The sequence below is a fragment of the Fusarium venenatum genome (genome assembly GCF_020744135.1).
Source record: "Fusarium venenatum strain MPI-CAGE-CH-0201 chromosome Unknown EDB82scaffold_4, whole genome shotgun sequence".
In the NCBI taxonomy this organism is placed as follows: Eukaryota; Fungi; Ascomycota; class Sordariomycetes; order Hypocreales; family Nectriaceae; genus Fusarium; species Fusarium venenatum.
This window is the reverse complement of record NW_027072132.1, coordinates 5,342,052-5,356,628: the sequence shown is the minus strand read 5'-3', so window position 1 is coordinate 5,356,628 and position 14,577 is coordinate 5,342,052. Positions and strand designations below refer to the sequence as shown.

Here is a 14,577-nt window from a genome sequence, read left to right as displayed (position 1 = left end):
ACTACAAGCTTCAGTTGGCAAATTAGGGGCTCCAACCTACGGGAAGTGGCCGTGGAAGATCTCCCCGGTGTCCTGTCGCGTAGTGGGGACCGAGGATAATGGCACTGTACAGTAGCTGAGGGACAGCGGGGACTCAAGTCCGGGGACAACCTGTCCAGAGCTATCCTGCTGTGGTTTTAGTGGGCGGCCAACTGATCCATGGGTAATGGGTTTTCCGAAGTCGACCGGGCGGCTATTCGTTTCGGGAGTTGACTTTTGTTTCTATGGCTGTCATGACATGACGGAACTAAGCTTCTCATGACAGCTAAACAGAAGAGTATTTGGTCGGGATAGGGCTAACTTTGTTAGGCAAATTTACTGGTGCAAAAACAGGAAGATCTCGGGGTTCACCCACCGCTTTATTTATTGGCATTGTTTGTATTAGTAGTAATTATTGTGACTACCTCTTGCTCGATGCTTGTTTGCTTGCCGTTCCGGCCACTATCCGACCGACCCGAAGCCGGCTGCTAACCTGGGAAGCGAGCTAATACGGAGATCCCCTCTCCTCCATCTTCTTCCCTTTCTGTGCACTGCAATACAGCACAACGCCAAGCCAAATACTCCATGATATTTTGACCCAAAAAATAAAACGCCAAAACTCCAAAACATGTCAATGACTGTGCCGATAAACCATGATAATGACAAATTCTCTAAGAGACAAGCTCTCATAAGCGGATGAATGATAATAAACCACCGGGTATTCCTTTATCCTCCTCCACTGCAGCCATTTCCCATGATGAGAGCTCACCACATTTGCTCATCCATCCACGCTCATGGCGGTTGTAGCATTTTCCGGGTGAAGAGATACGAGCCCGATCAAGTTTCCTTCAGGGTCGACAAACTCTCCAATGTCCATAATGCATTGTCGAACACCGAACCGTAGCTGCTTGACCTCGCCGAAATGATACTCGATCAATGACTCGGCCGTCTCAATATCAGCAACTCGAATATGACACGAAGGCGTTGCGCTACCCGCCATGGCCATCTGTCGCCTGTGTTCAAGATGAGCACCGTCATCTCCTGTGCTTCTGATCTGAATCAGGGCACCGGTGATGCGAGAGTCACCACTCTGACTTGAGTTGAAAAAGTTCATGGGCTGTGTGTCGAAGTGGGATGATCCCCATCGCCTCATGTATGGATCGTCAGCCTGATGGGCGTTCATGTCCCCATGAAACTTCCAACCGAAGCAACGCGAGTAAAAGTTTACCGCTCTCTCTATGTTGAAGCAGTACAGTAGAAGAAAGTCGGGAGTGCCGCCAATGACAGACACATCGTGTCTCTCGATTCCACATGTTTCGGTCTGAGGCAGTAAAGGAGGCAATAAGTCGTTGTCGTTTGTGATATCTGGAGAACGGTGGGCTCCAGCCGACAGGTTTTTGGCGGCAGTAATGGGCAGAGAAAAGGTCGATGCAAAAGCAGGCGGAGTAGGCATCTCTGCAATGGGAGTGTGGAGGGCGTCGTGGCCCAATGAAGGCACTGGCGATGGTGTTCTCCGATCCGTGTCCAGGTCCATGGCTGATGAGGAGAGCGAGAGAGAAGGTCGTTGTTTTGTATACGATTCCATTTTCGACAAGGTGTAAAGGTTATCAACCAAGACTGACTCAGTTGAAACTTGCCAGCAGGAGTATCAAGTGATTCAAGCTCGGTTTAGTATTACGAAATGAAAAGAGAAGCGACAAGCCGTGAGGCGATAGTCTAACAAAAGAAAGATATTTGGGAAGTGAATCAGAGACGATAACACAAGCCGACGGCGACCACAGCCGGATTATTAATAACCAGATGACTAGACAGGTTATATGATTTACATGAGCAACAAGCCATCGGATGGCAGACATGGGTTTCCTTGTTCTTATAGCCACTGGCAAAAAAGAGGAGGCAATCTCCGAGAACTCCAAACGCAGAGTCTCCTTACATGTTGCGTGCCTTGATGTGCATAAGCCATAAAACACCCAAAACGCAATGATTCGAGATTGAAAGTACGGAACTTGGCGTTGGTTCTATCTGGGGCTTGCCAGGCCAACTTAGGCTAAGTGGTATGGAGGTTAAGGCAAGGAGAGGCAAGACATTCAGAACATCACCAAAACAAAACAAACGCTGGACGGGACCATTTTACCACTGGTGTTACGTCAAAGGACCAATTGTTAACTAAAAACGGCCAAAAGACGTCAAGGGCGAAAGAAACCTGCAGCAAGGTAGGGGTTCCGGTTGCGCAAGGCTAATGCAACGGACAGCTCGTTGGTGTCTCGACGTGATGTCCATCATCATTATCATGCGTGTCTTGTCAAACCAGAAAAGACTGAGCTGTGTGTGTTGGTGTCCAAGACCCTAGTTTTTCTCGGTGTCTAGAGTTTTGGCTGGAATGGTAAACAACCCGATATCCCACGGCTGAACGGACATTTGTCTTAGCATGTTACGTTTCTTAATTTACACACATAGTTCGGATTGATTTAGTGTCGTGGGTTCATGGTTGAGTTGTCTCAGTTTCCGATACTAGAATTTGGGTGACGATCACCGATCGTGATTAACATGGTGGGGAGAAACTAATGTATCAGTACCTATGCATGGAAATAAAGGGCGAAGTGAGGTTTGAATAAAACAGGTGGTTGAGATAATAGGCTAATGCTGTTGGACATCTGAGTGGATAGACTGGATAGGCTGGACCGAATTGGCCTGAGCGTTCTGCAAGTCGGGCTTTATTTGGCGGGTTTTATCAAAGCAAGGAGTTCATCAGAAGTGATCGCCTGGACAAATCCCACATGCTCATGCTGCAGTAGCTACATAAATCTTTGTGCAAGGAAGATCTGGCGTCAACTTTTTTTTTTTTTTTCTTTTTCAAAGAAAGCAAAGGTCCAACGAACGATTGACTCCATACTTAAAGAGGGCCAGGATTTTAAGGGAGATCAAGATCGAATGGTGATTATGACACGACCCAATTTGAGCTTTTGTTGATCAAATAGTTATCCATCACTCATCTATTCACTTATAGTAACATGGCATTCGCTCAGACTCTACTAACTTTAATCTAAATTGAGATTCATTACAAAGACATACCAAGATACACTGAGTACTGAGAATCAATCTAGATTAATCATAATCATAATTGAGCATTTGCAGTAGTATTTCCTTTATTGTAAATAAACCCCATAGTCCATCACACAGACACTTTTGGACCCTGTCGGATGGTTGAACCATGAAGCTAGGGGGCAGCATCTTTCGAGGTACGTACATCAACTGATAAGAATCTTATCGCCCCGCAGATCCCATCGTCGCAGAAAAAAAATTAGTTGGGTCTGGCCAAACAATAACGACAGCTTCAACATCAAGGACCCTCCGAAACGACGACAATTTCCGCCATTCCCACAGCTGGCGCATTACCCTCGATCGCCATGGAATCAAATTCGAAACGACGAAAGATAGATCATGCTGGGTATGGCCTAAGACACGATGCCCTCATTGATTTTGAGGCTCGCAGTTCTGCTCGTGTTTCAACCGCTAGCACGTTCGTGCTCCAAACCGACGAGCTCTTGAAAGAAGCAAAGCTCGATTACGGAAAGGCATTGAAGGAAGTCGATGAACATCTGCATCGATTAAAGGAGGCTATTGACAATGCAACACCGCATGGTCCCGAACCTGTTCGTTCTATTCTGCTACAAGCCGCCTACCCTCAAGACTAACAAATTTTCAAGATCACCCAAATCAGCACTCGCTTTGAGAAGAAGCATCGCATAGTCATTCCATACCCCGACCCGAAGCCCGCAAAAGACGCGCCCTACAAGCTTTCCTACGAGAAGCCAGCTTCCTACAATGTCGTCGGCAGTTACGTCGCCAAGACCATGGTCAAGTCTCAGTCGCAAGGAGTCGATATGGTAGTCCAAATGCCCAAAACCATGTTCCAGGAGAAGGACTTTACGAGCATGCGATACTTCTATCGAAGAGCCTACTACATCGCCTACATCGCCGCTAGCGTTAAGAAAGAGTTGGATGATTCGATGGACATCAGTTTCGAATACTTGAACGAGAACCCGCTTCTGCCTGTGCTCGCACTTCGACCCAAGCCTGAAGAGGAGGACGAGGACAAAGAGACCAAGGAAACGGCTTCCAAGAAGAAGAAGAAGGCAAAGGCCTCCAAATCTCCGTATACCATTCGGCTTATCCCATGTGCGCCTGAGGGACTCTTCCCTAGGTCAAAGTTGCTTCCTACTTCTAACAACAACCGAATTGGCGAGACTGACGACAAGAAGACCAAGTCCGGCACTCCCTTCTACAACTCTACTTTGAAAGCGGAGGAAACATTCATTTCCTACTTGCGCGTCCTTACACACGCCAAGAATGAGTGTCCAGGCCTAACTGATGCCTGTGTGCTGGGACGAATCTGGCTGCAACAGAGAGGCTTCGGCAGTTCCTTGTCTCAAGGTGGATTTGGCCATTTTGAGTGGTCTGTTATGATTGCTTTGCTGCTCCAGATGGGTGGACGCAATGGCAAGGCCTTATTTTCCAACTCTCTCAGTAGTACTGAGCTTTTCAAGGCTGCCATTCAATTCCTTTCGGCCACCGATTTTAACGAAAAGCCATTCGTTTTTGGCTCTTCCAAGATAAGAGCCGATACCGTTCGAGAGGCCGGCCCTGTCATGTACGACCCTATCAGAGAACTCAACGTCATGTCAAAGATGAGCCCCTGGTCTGCCAGCCTCCTTCAGATGCACGCCAAATCAACCACAGATAACTTCGCCGACGAAGCTGCCGACAAGTTTGCCCCTACGTTTATCATCAAGTCAGATGCTCTCCTCCAGACGTTCGACGCCATTTTTGAGCTCAAGAGCCACGTTTCCAAGCATTTGGAGTCTCCTGACTGTAGAGGATCCGCTTGGGATTTCAGCTTGGAAGCCCACAAAGTGCTCAAGAAGGCCTATGGTAATCGATCCCACCTCTTGCATTTCCAGTTGCCTTCAAAGGCTGGTTGGAAACTGGGCTCCGCACCACCTTCAGACTCTGGCAAAGTTCAGTTTGCCGTCATGTTCGAGTTTGCCCAAATGGGTCGTCAAATGGAGCATGGCCCTCCAGCTGAAGAACCAGACGAAGCTGCGAAGTTCCGTCGATTCTGGGGTGATAAGGCTGAGTTGCGTCGCTTCAAGGATGGGAGTATTCTTGAGTGCGTTGAGTGGTCAAGCAAGGTGCCATTCCAGATCTGCGAGGAGATTGCTAAGCATACCTTGAAGCGTCACCTCAAGGTTGATAGCGGAGACATTACTGCATTTGGCGCAGGTTTCTCCAACATAGTCACCTTCTCGCATATGGATAAGGAGGCTTTTGACGCTGCCCGACGAGCTTTCCAAACTCTCGAATACGATATTCGAAACCTCGAAGATTTACCATTGCAGATCCGACAACTTTCAGCAGTATCACCAGCTGCCAGATATGCTTCCGTTGATGCTCCCACACCTGGCTTCCATACAGGAACCATCGAGCCTATAGATGTCAACATTTACTTTGAGGCATCAGGCCGGTGGCCGGAGAATTCGGTAGCTATTCAAGAGACCAAGATTGAGTTTTTACTCGATTTCGATAGGCGTCTGACATCAACCAAAGAGAATATCAAAACTTACCTTGGTCGAGACAACAAGGAGATTGGGATCGAGAACTTGGCCTATCTCGATATCGTCTATGATACTGGAGCAGCATTCCGGTTGAGGATTCATGCTGATTTGGAAGACATCCTGCTTGAGCGACAGATCAAGAACAAGACACTTGACCCTCGTATCCGTGAGGAGTCAGAAGAGGTCCTCGCTCGAACTAAGTGGTTCTTTGAGACCCTCCCAATCCATACACAAACCATCGCAACTTTCTGTACTAGACTTCACCCTCTGTCTCAGACCATTCGCCTGGTGAAGCAATGGTTCAACGCCCACAAGCTCTCAGGCCACATCAGCGAAGAGCTCATTGAGCTCTTTGTCCTGAACGTCTTCTTGCAACCCTACCCGTGGCGCGCACCCACAAGTGCTTCAACGGGCTTTTTGCGCACCTTGACTTTTCTATCTCGGTGGGATTGGCGTGATGAGCCTTTGCTTGTCGATTCGGCTGAGGAATTGACAGATGACGATAGGCACACCATCCGTCATGAGCTTGAGGCTTGGCGCAAGAAGGACCCGAACATGAACCACACAGTCATGTTTGTTGCCACCTCTGTCGATACGTCTGGCTTGGCCTACACTCGTAACGGGCCCTCTAAGCTCATTGCTTCGCGCATGACACGATTGGCCAAGGCCGCATGCAAGCTTGTCAAAGACAGCGGCTACCACATCGACGCTACCGATCTTTTTGACACATCACTTGAGGACTACGATGTTCTCTTCCATCTTTCCCGTAAGGCCATCCGCTCAATTCTTCGAGAGGCAGCTTCCGACCCTTCAGCTCGCCGCCATTCCCAATTCAAGAACCTCGACGAACGAACAGGTCGTGCACCCCTCCCCATCCGCGCTCACCCTGTCGATGTCTTTATGCAGGAGCTCCAGCGCGTGTACGAGGACACACTTGTCTTCTTCAGGGGAACCCACAATGGCGACGAAGACGACGCTGTCATTGGCGCCATATGGAACCCGAAGCTTCAGCAGCAAAAGTTCCGAGCTGGTCTGCCTTATAACTTCCACAATGTCGCCGGCGAAGATGGCGATGTTGTGGTGGTGAACCGAAAGGCTGTGTTGTCAGAAATTGCAAGAATTGGAGGTGATATGATTAAGAAGATTGAAGAAGTCGAGTAAGATGTGTTTATAGGTAGAATGGTGAATATTTTAGATAATACCCACGAACATAGATATAGATTCTGGTTCTAATTCCGACATGAACTAAAAGTATGTTTTCAATGACTATTTTATTTTATTTTTGAACACGATTATCAGCCATACTTTCCAGACTGGGAATGAATATAAAGTGGTGGAGAGATGTAAGTGAAGACATGAGTAAGTTGTTTAGTAGTACGTACCTCTTCCTGGTACCCAAAGTGGAAATCTCTTTACGCGGAGAGACTCGCTCAACGCGTTCCACCCCATGTCTGCTGCCCGTCTTTAGTTTAATCTTGCTATTCCATCACTGCGACAACCAGGGACTGACGACAACTTCAAAATTATACGACTATCAAAGAATTGATCTTACATACAGTTCTTCTCGATCGAGGGAAAATACCCCATTCCATTGACGTTGAAGCCATGTCAACCCCTAGCAACGTTAAGGACGAGCCGGTAGAGGAAACTGGAATTTCAGACAATACCCCCAATGCGACAGAGAGCGATACCAAGATGAGTGACACGGAAGATGTTAAGAAGGAAGTCAAGCAGCTTGAGGATTTGTTTGACGACGTCGACTCTGATGATGAGTTTCCTACAAGTTCTGCGGCGATCCAGCCCAGTTCACCAGTTGCTCCCCTGTTGTGAGTGAAAGTGCAGAAGCTCGAGGCTTGCAGGTGGACTGACTAGTTACAGCGATGCCATGTCTTTGAAGGCTTCAGACCCAGAAGTCATGCGAAGTTTCTACCAGCGATTGTTCCCTTGGCGATACCTATTCCAGTGGCTTAACCATAGTCCTACACCAACCAACGACTTTGGCAATCGAGAGTTTGCCTTTACCTTACAGAATGATGCCTACCTCCGATATCAATCTTTCCCTACTGCTGATACGTATGTACTATCTTCAACTATAGCTACCAAAGCGCTCACCATAACACAGACTGCGAAAAGACGTCCTTCGATTGATGCCATCTCGTTTCGAAATTGGTCCCGTTTACACTACCAACCCGCGCGATCGAAAGACACTACGAAACTCATCTGCTTTCAAACCCCTTGCGAAGGAATTGTGCTTCGATATCGATTTGACAGACTACGACGATATCCGAACATGCTGTGACAAGGCGAACATCTGCAACAAGTGCTGGCAGTTCATGACCATGGCTATTAAAGTGGTTGATGTGGCGCTTAGGGAAGACTTTGGCTTCAAGCACATCATGTGGGTGTACTCGGGTCGACGAGGTGCTCACGCCTGGGTTTGCGATAAGAAAGTTCGAGGCATGGACGATCAGAAGAGAAGGGCAATTGCTGGCTACCTCGAGGTGGTTAGGGGAGGTGCACAGAGTGGAAAGAAGGTCAACGTGAGGAGACCGCTACACCCTCATCTTGCGTAAGTTCATACAGTCGCTTCAAAACATCGAGTACTAACGCTCCCTAGACGAAGCTTGGAAATCCTCAAGACTCATTTTCAGGAGGATGTTCTTGAGATGCAAGACCCCTGGGCCTCTCCCGAACAGTCTGAGAAGCTTCTGCAGCTTCTGCCAAACCAGAACCTCAATGAGTCACTACGAAGGAAATGGGATGCTGCCCCAGGACGTGCCTCGGCCTCCAAATGGGCGGACATCGATGCTGTAGCAAAGTCAGGCGCCAGCAAGAACCTCGATGCCAGACAGCTCCTGGAAGCCAAACAAGATATTGTCCTGGAGTACACCTACCCCCGACTTGATATTGAAGTCAGCAAGAAGCTCAACCATTTGCTCAAGAGTCCTTTTGTCGTGCATCCCGGTACCGGCCGTGTATGTGTACCTATCAACACCAAGAACCTCGAGGATTTCGACCCGCTGGGCGTGCCTACGGTACAGGGTCTTCTAGCAGAGATCGACTCTTGGAAGAGCGAGGATGAAGAGGGCGGTAAGGGTATCGCTGATTGGGAAAAGACGAGCCTGAAGCCTTATATCGACCAGTTTAGACACTTCGTCAACGGGTTGATGAAGGACGAGAAGGACGTCAAGGTTAAGCGGGAGAGAGATGAGGAAAGCATGGAATTTTAGACATTATATGAAGCTGGATGGACTTATGAACAGTGTAAATGCGGTAAATTTAGCATTTTGGTCTGGACTTAGCTGGCGCAGTACGGCATCCGTTAATACAAATAGATATTTTACTTGGAAGCACCCTCAACTTCAGGTGTGTTTTGCTCAGAGGAAGGCTCCTCAGCATCAGGGTCCTTGATTTCCTCATTCTCCTCTTCTTCGGCACCTTCTGCTTCCTGAGTTCCGGTTGAGGCACCCTGCTGCTCTTTCAACTGGCCTCCCTTACGCTTGGGAATGACGCTCATGAAGGCTTCGCCCCAGTTCTCGTACTCGAGCCACTTAAGCATGATCTCGACGACGTGATTCGTCGTAAGAACCGTTCGACTTTGCATGACCATGTACTGACCGATAGGCAACCGAGCCGTGCGGATACCACGTTCCCTCGCTCGCTTGTAGCACAATCCCTTTTCACGGTTCTTGTCAACAAGACCACCGATGACATAGCTCGTGTTGGGCTCAAGACGTTCGAGTGTGTATGGTGAATCTGACGACAGATAGACAATATCGCTATATTCGGGGCGAGGCTCAGGCTCGGGATCAGGAAGAGGGAGAGGGTCCTGCTCGTCCCTCGTCCAGGGGCTCTTTTCTGTGAGACTTCGTTGAAGGGGCTCGATCATATTGTCGCGCTTCATCTTCTCGCGAGCCTTTTCCGCGCACTCGATAAAATTCCCTTCCACGAAGTCGATGCCCTTCCAGTTCTGGTGCTTGTCATCGAGAATCTGATGGAAACGCTCAGCCAGCTTTCCGTTCCAGTTTGAGACGTAAATATTAGTGCGATACCTCGCATTCTTGTTCTCCGAATACGACCTAGTAATCTGACTGCCGAGCGAGATGATCTCCTTCTCCCGCATGTACTGCTCAAACTCGCAATCGAAGATGAGTGAGATGGGAACGTTTACTGAAGGTGGCTTCTGCTTGTTGGCGTAGGGGTTTATGCCCTGGGCGATGAGGGCGTCTCTTTCCTCGCGCTTGCGGAATTTTCGAGCAATTCGGCTATCCTTGCGCTTCTGCTTTCGGTCTTCTTTACCGGCTTCCCATTGTTGCTGCTTCCTCAGACGCTTAAGTGCGTTCTTTGACATGGGTGGAGCGGGTTCATCTTCGGCAGGTCGCTTTTGAGGAACAGTAGAAATTTGAGAGGGGACTATAGCTTCTTTTTGCTCTGCCTGAGGGCCTGTAGTGGGATCTTGTTGAGCATGATTTTGTTCGACTTGACCCTGCCCGTTGCTCTGCTCCTTTGTCTCTTCAACTTGAGATGGCTTATGAACCGGATCCAAATCCATTTTGATACTGCTTTAGTCGGGATGCTTATAAGACTTGTTGTTCTCAAGTATTTTATCGAGGTTTCAGGAGTTCAGTAAGTTTGAGTCTGGTCCAGTTATAGACTGACGAGTGATACTCTTATATCCAACCGTGTAAGAGGCGTTGTATGATGCTCTGTTTGATACTGAGTTTAGTGCTGTTTATATTTTGAAAGATAGTGGAAGTGGGCAGTAGAATTATGTTATGAGAATCAAAGAGGCAATGTGTGGTTTTGGCCTTGTTTAAACACTGTTTGAAGTTCAAACGGAAGAATATCTTGTCAAGCTCATAGATTTTTCTTACAGACTGGGGCATATTTAGAGAAGGTACGTACCGAGCCATCATCTAGAATTCAATCGAGCTTGCATGAACCAATGAGATCAAGGCAATTGAATGACCAACGTCACGTGTTGCAGTGGAGGCTCGCAATCCTACTGTTTCCATAGCTCGGCTTCAACCTCAGGCCCAAGATAAAAGCTCCCAACTCCTCCCTCAGCAATTGCAATCGCCATGGAGCACCCGTCGAGCGCGAACTTTCCGGCTCACAAGAAGCCCGACACCTACTTCAAGCCTCACGATGTCCTCGACGACACTGCAAAGGCTGCCGTGATTGGTGGTCTCAGTGGTCTCTTCCTCTCTTCCGTCAAGAATGCTATGGCTAAGCACAATGTCGGCATTCTGAGCGTCTTCACCCGCGGCTCTGCCATCATTGGCCTCGGAGGTACACCGGTTGAAAGTTCAATTGAGAGTTTTGTAATACTGACTCCATCCTCCAGCCGCCGCCCCCGCCGCATATGTCTTTGCTTCGCGAACCTCAATGAACCTTCGTGAGAAGGACGACTCCTTCTCTGCCGCCCTCGGTGGTTTTGCCTTGGGTGCTGTCCTTGGCCTCCCCAGTATGAGATAAATCCACGGCTCAATACATTAGCGCATTTGGTCTGACACGCTACAGCAAAACGAATGCCCATCGTCATGGGTCTCGGTAGTGGTCTTGCCGCCTTCCAGGGTACGTTCCACTACCTTGGCGGTCGATATGACACTTTCAAGCGAGAGGGCGATGAGTTTGAGCGTAAGGAAATCGTCCGACGATCCACCAGACTGCCTATTGAGCAGACTATCTCAGAGATTGGCGAGGGTCGAGGTAAGTCGCGCATTGCGTCACTCTCTTGATGCAGCATCTCACATTACAACAGGCATTCGACCTCCTGGATACGATGAGCGAAGGGCGGAGCGACTTAGCCAGAAGTACGGGGTTGAGATTAACCCCATTAAGGCAACTGTCGAGGGTAGCCAATAAAGCACAAAACGACAAGCAGGCGAACGGGACGGGAGCGATTGTACATAACTCTTCTGGGCGAGGAAGAGATGCTACACTAGAGAATTGGAGTTTTGTTTTGTTTCCATGTGAAGCCCTGAACTGTGCCATCTCACGCATGGGCAGTTAGGTTTCTTTCATGAGGTAAGTTTTCACTTATCCCTTCATAGGCCCTGGCACTACCCCTCTATTTGCAATGATGATACCCCAAACCCAGAAGCTGTTTATGATCTTTGATGATTAAACCAATTACCAATATCTATCTATCAACATTCCTGAGCAAATTCCCTTCAACAACATGCTTTCATGACTATTGAAGAACTTGTTTACTGATCGTGTTTAGAATTTTGTAGCTTTACACCATTTTGTTGCACGAAACGCGATAATATGACTATTTATGGCATGTGAAACTCGTCTTCCTTCTCCCCCTTCGCTATGATGATATACCAAATCAGAAGCTGTTTATGATCTCTAATGATTCAAACATTCACCAATATCTATCTACATTCCTGAGCCCTTGCCTACTCATATCAAAGTTTGGTTGTTACCTTTCTGAACAACACTAACTGTCCTCAGACTTGATAGGTTCATGCTCCCTTCACGACACCCTATTTGCGCTCACACGTATTGTATGTATGCCCTTAATTTTTTCTCCCCATCCTCCCCTTCAATGATGATATCCCAAATCAGAAGCTGTTTATGATCTCTAATGATTAAACATTTCACCATTATCTATCTACATTCCTGAGAACATTCCTATACCCTATTCATGTTACCTTAAGCTTCCTCTAGCACAAGCTAATTCATTGAATTATATAGAATTTATTAGTCCGTTCCTGTGGTAACATGTCCTGAATCAAGATAATGCAAGGCGTCTTCTTTGTTTTGATTTTCATCGATTATTCCTAGTACTAGATATCGTGTGCCTGGGTGGGGATCTAATGTTTCCAGAGTCGCCGACTTTTATCGCTGTATTACATTATGCCAAGAACCCACTACACTTCATTGTCCCACCAAGTCGGATCTTTTTTACGCCTACACTTTGTTAAACTTACCCCGAGTAATTCATCAAGGAATAGTTTTCGAAACGTGTGGCTCAAACTTTGACAATCTTGAAACCAACTTGCACATAACGTGCGCAAATAAAGGCGATACAACCTGCCATCATAGAGCAACCGCAGAAAAGCTGCAGGCCCAAATAATTGCCATCCTGGGCAGACACAATCGCGCCACCGATGGGACTTCCGGTCAGAGCACCAAAAGACGCAACGGCAAACGCAGCGCCGACGCGAGTGCCAATTTGACGGATATCGGAGAGCTGGGCGATCAGAGTCGGGACAAGGCTGATGTAACCACCAGAGGCGAAACCAAAAATGACGGCAAAAACAACAATACCGGCAGTGTTGTCCACAGGAATCCAGACACACAGGCAGAAGAGTGCAGAAATAAAGGTGATGGCAATCATTACATTAAATCGGCCAAGTTTGTCGGCAATGATGCCTGGGATGATACGGCCGAAGATGCTGGGGCCATGTTAATACATAACAACCTGCATTACCCGGAGTGATACGACTTACCTCACAGCATTGAGGATAGGCAACAAATAAGGAATCAATGTCTCAGACATGCCTGCCGCCTGAGCCTGGAGCAGGACATAGTTGAAAGGAAGAAACATTCCCCACATAAAAAGGAAGAACCCAAAGACAGTGATGAGGATGGGGAGTTCACGAAGACCGTTGAGATATTCCATGAAGATGAAAGGCCTAGGGCGAGGAGGCAGACGAGACTTGACAGTGAGGCAAGCAATGCCGAGCAGAACAAGGAACATAAAAGCCATAGTTCGCATCATCCAGGGAAAGCCCACACTCTTGATCATCTTATCCATCATGATTGGAAGAATAACGCCTCCGAGAGACGATCCTGATACCATAATACCGAAAGCCGCCGCACGCCGTCTAAAGAACCAAGTGACAAGAGAGGACATGGAGGCGTTGAATACAGCGCTGGAGCCGATGGATGCGACAATGGATTGCGAAAGGAAGAACTGGTAGTATTCTGTTGACAAGGATACCATCATCAGACCAAAGATGTAGGCAACAGTGCCGCACCAGAGGAGATACTTTGGGCCATAGGTATCGAAAAAACGACCGAACTATTTCAAAGGTTGGTGAGATGCAACTTCATCGAAGGGCAAGGCTATACGTACCAGAGCACTGCAGAATACCATGAAGAATACCTCTACAGACATAATCCAACTCACAGCAGAGCTGTCATGATCCCTGAGCGGTCCAGAAACATAATATTTCTGAAAGACTCCCACACAGTTTACAAGTCCAAATGTGCAGAACAGCGCACACCAACCGCCAAAGACGACGAGCCAAGCCTCGAGTCCTCCATCAGGGAAATCGGCTGGGGCCATTCCAGGTGGAGGACCTCCTGCTGGAGGCTGCTGCTGGGTTTGTTTCTTTTCGTCATCGTCACCACGTTCAAGGTCTACTGCGACGTTGTTGATAGACACCGGATGTATGTTGGCTTCTGACTTGTTCGTTGCTTGGTGGCTTCGTTTCTCGGGGTCTGTTGATATTGCTGGCTGAATTGTTCTGTCATTAATTGTGTCCGAGGACGAGGATGTGGTTGATCGAGGCATGATTGTGATTGCGTAAAGTAGGATTAATTATTATCAAGATGTGTCAGAAGGAAAGATTGCTGGCCAAATATTATGCTTTAGTTGACAGTGGCATGCAGTACTCGATCAATCATTGTCGACGTAGCAGAAAGATTTACTTATATAATACCACTGGTTATCAGTGCACCGTGGAAAATGTCCATGGAGTTGCTGCCACCTCCATCTACCCATCCACATATATATCACATTCACCCTAGTCATTACCTATGAGACTAACTACTACATCGCTCATTTCTAATGCCATTTCTTGATCCCTGGGTGGGGTAGGTAGGGGTAGCAGTATGCACATCTTACTGAAACTGCAGGAATCTGCAATTCTAGATCTCGGTCTGTTGAATCGCCAGAGCGGCGTAAAGATCGGGATTATCTCTA

The 14,577-nt window shown here is 47.8% G+C and overlaps 6 protein-coding genes across 6 annotated transcripts; 3 read left to right on the top strand and 3 right to left on the bottom strand.

The window, feature by feature from the left end:
- Window positions 1-796: 796 nt before the first annotated feature.
- Window positions 797-1,552, bottom strand: EDB82DRAFT_530303 (uncharacterized protein; the record flags this gene model as incomplete). The annotated part of the gene is made up of 1 exon (XM_025738892.2): window positions 797-1,552. The coding sequence occupies one exon, from the start codon at window positions 1,550-1,552 to the stop codon at window positions 797-799; it is 756 nt and encodes a 251-aa protein (XP_025593608.2).
- Window positions 1,553-3,329: 1,777 nt separating this feature from the next.
- Window positions 3,330-6,920, top strand: EDB82DRAFT_452737 (Nrap protein). Its single transcript, XM_025738891.2, has 2 exons — window positions 3,330-3,671; window positions 3,726-6,920. The coding sequence occupies exons 1-2, from the start codon at window positions 3,426-3,428 to the stop codon at window positions 6,792-6,794; spliced, it is 3,315 nt and encodes a 1,104-aa protein (XP_025593607.1). The 5' UTR covers window positions 3,330-3,425; the 3' UTR covers window positions 6,795-6,920.
- A 318-nt stretch (window positions 6,921-7,238) lies between these two features.
- On the top strand, window positions 7,239-8,863 carry EDB82DRAFT_530301 (uncharacterized protein; the record flags this gene model as incomplete). Its single annotated transcript, XM_025738890.1, has 4 exons — window positions 7,239-7,459; window positions 7,512-7,706; window positions 7,756-8,202; window positions 8,251-8,863. 4 exons carry the CDS (start codon window positions 7,239-7,241, stop codon window positions 8,861-8,863), a joined length of 1,476 nt encoding a protein of 491 aa, XP_025593606.1.
- Window positions 8,864-8,918: 55 nt separating this feature from the next.
- Window positions 8,919-10,494, bottom strand: EDB82DRAFT_337728 (uncharacterized protein). The gene has a single exon (XM_025738889.2). The coding sequence runs from the start codon at window positions 10,183-10,185 to the stop codon at window positions 8,974-8,976; it is 1,212 nt and encodes a 403-aa protein (XP_025593605.1). The 5' UTR covers window positions 10,186-10,494; the 3' UTR covers window positions 8,919-8,973.
- Window positions 10,495-10,714: 220 nt separating this feature from the next.
- Window positions 10,715-11,501, top strand: EDB82DRAFT_480914 (uncharacterized protein; the record flags this gene model as incomplete). Its single annotated transcript, XM_025738888.1, has 4 exons — window positions 10,715-10,925; window positions 10,981-11,100; window positions 11,157-11,345; window positions 11,398-11,501. The coding sequence occupies 4 exons, from the start codon at window positions 10,715-10,717 to the stop codon at window positions 11,499-11,501; spliced, it is 624 nt and encodes a 207-aa protein (XP_025593604.1).
- Window positions 11,502-12,615: 1,114 nt separating this feature from the next.
- EDB82DRAFT_562379 (major facilitator superfamily domain-containing protein) lies at window positions 12,616-14,502 on the bottom strand (the record flags this gene model as incomplete). The annotated part of the gene is made up of 3 exons (XM_025738887.2): window positions 13,726-14,502; window positions 13,097-13,671; window positions 12,616-13,042 (listed from the first exon to the last, which is right to left on the bottom strand). The coding sequence occupies exons 1-3, from the start codon at window positions 14,164-14,166 to the stop codon at window positions 12,616-12,618; spliced, it is 1,443 nt and encodes a 480-aa protein (XP_025593603.1). The 5' UTR covers window positions 14,167-14,502.
- Between the last annotated feature and the right edge of the window lie 75 nt (window positions 14,503-14,577).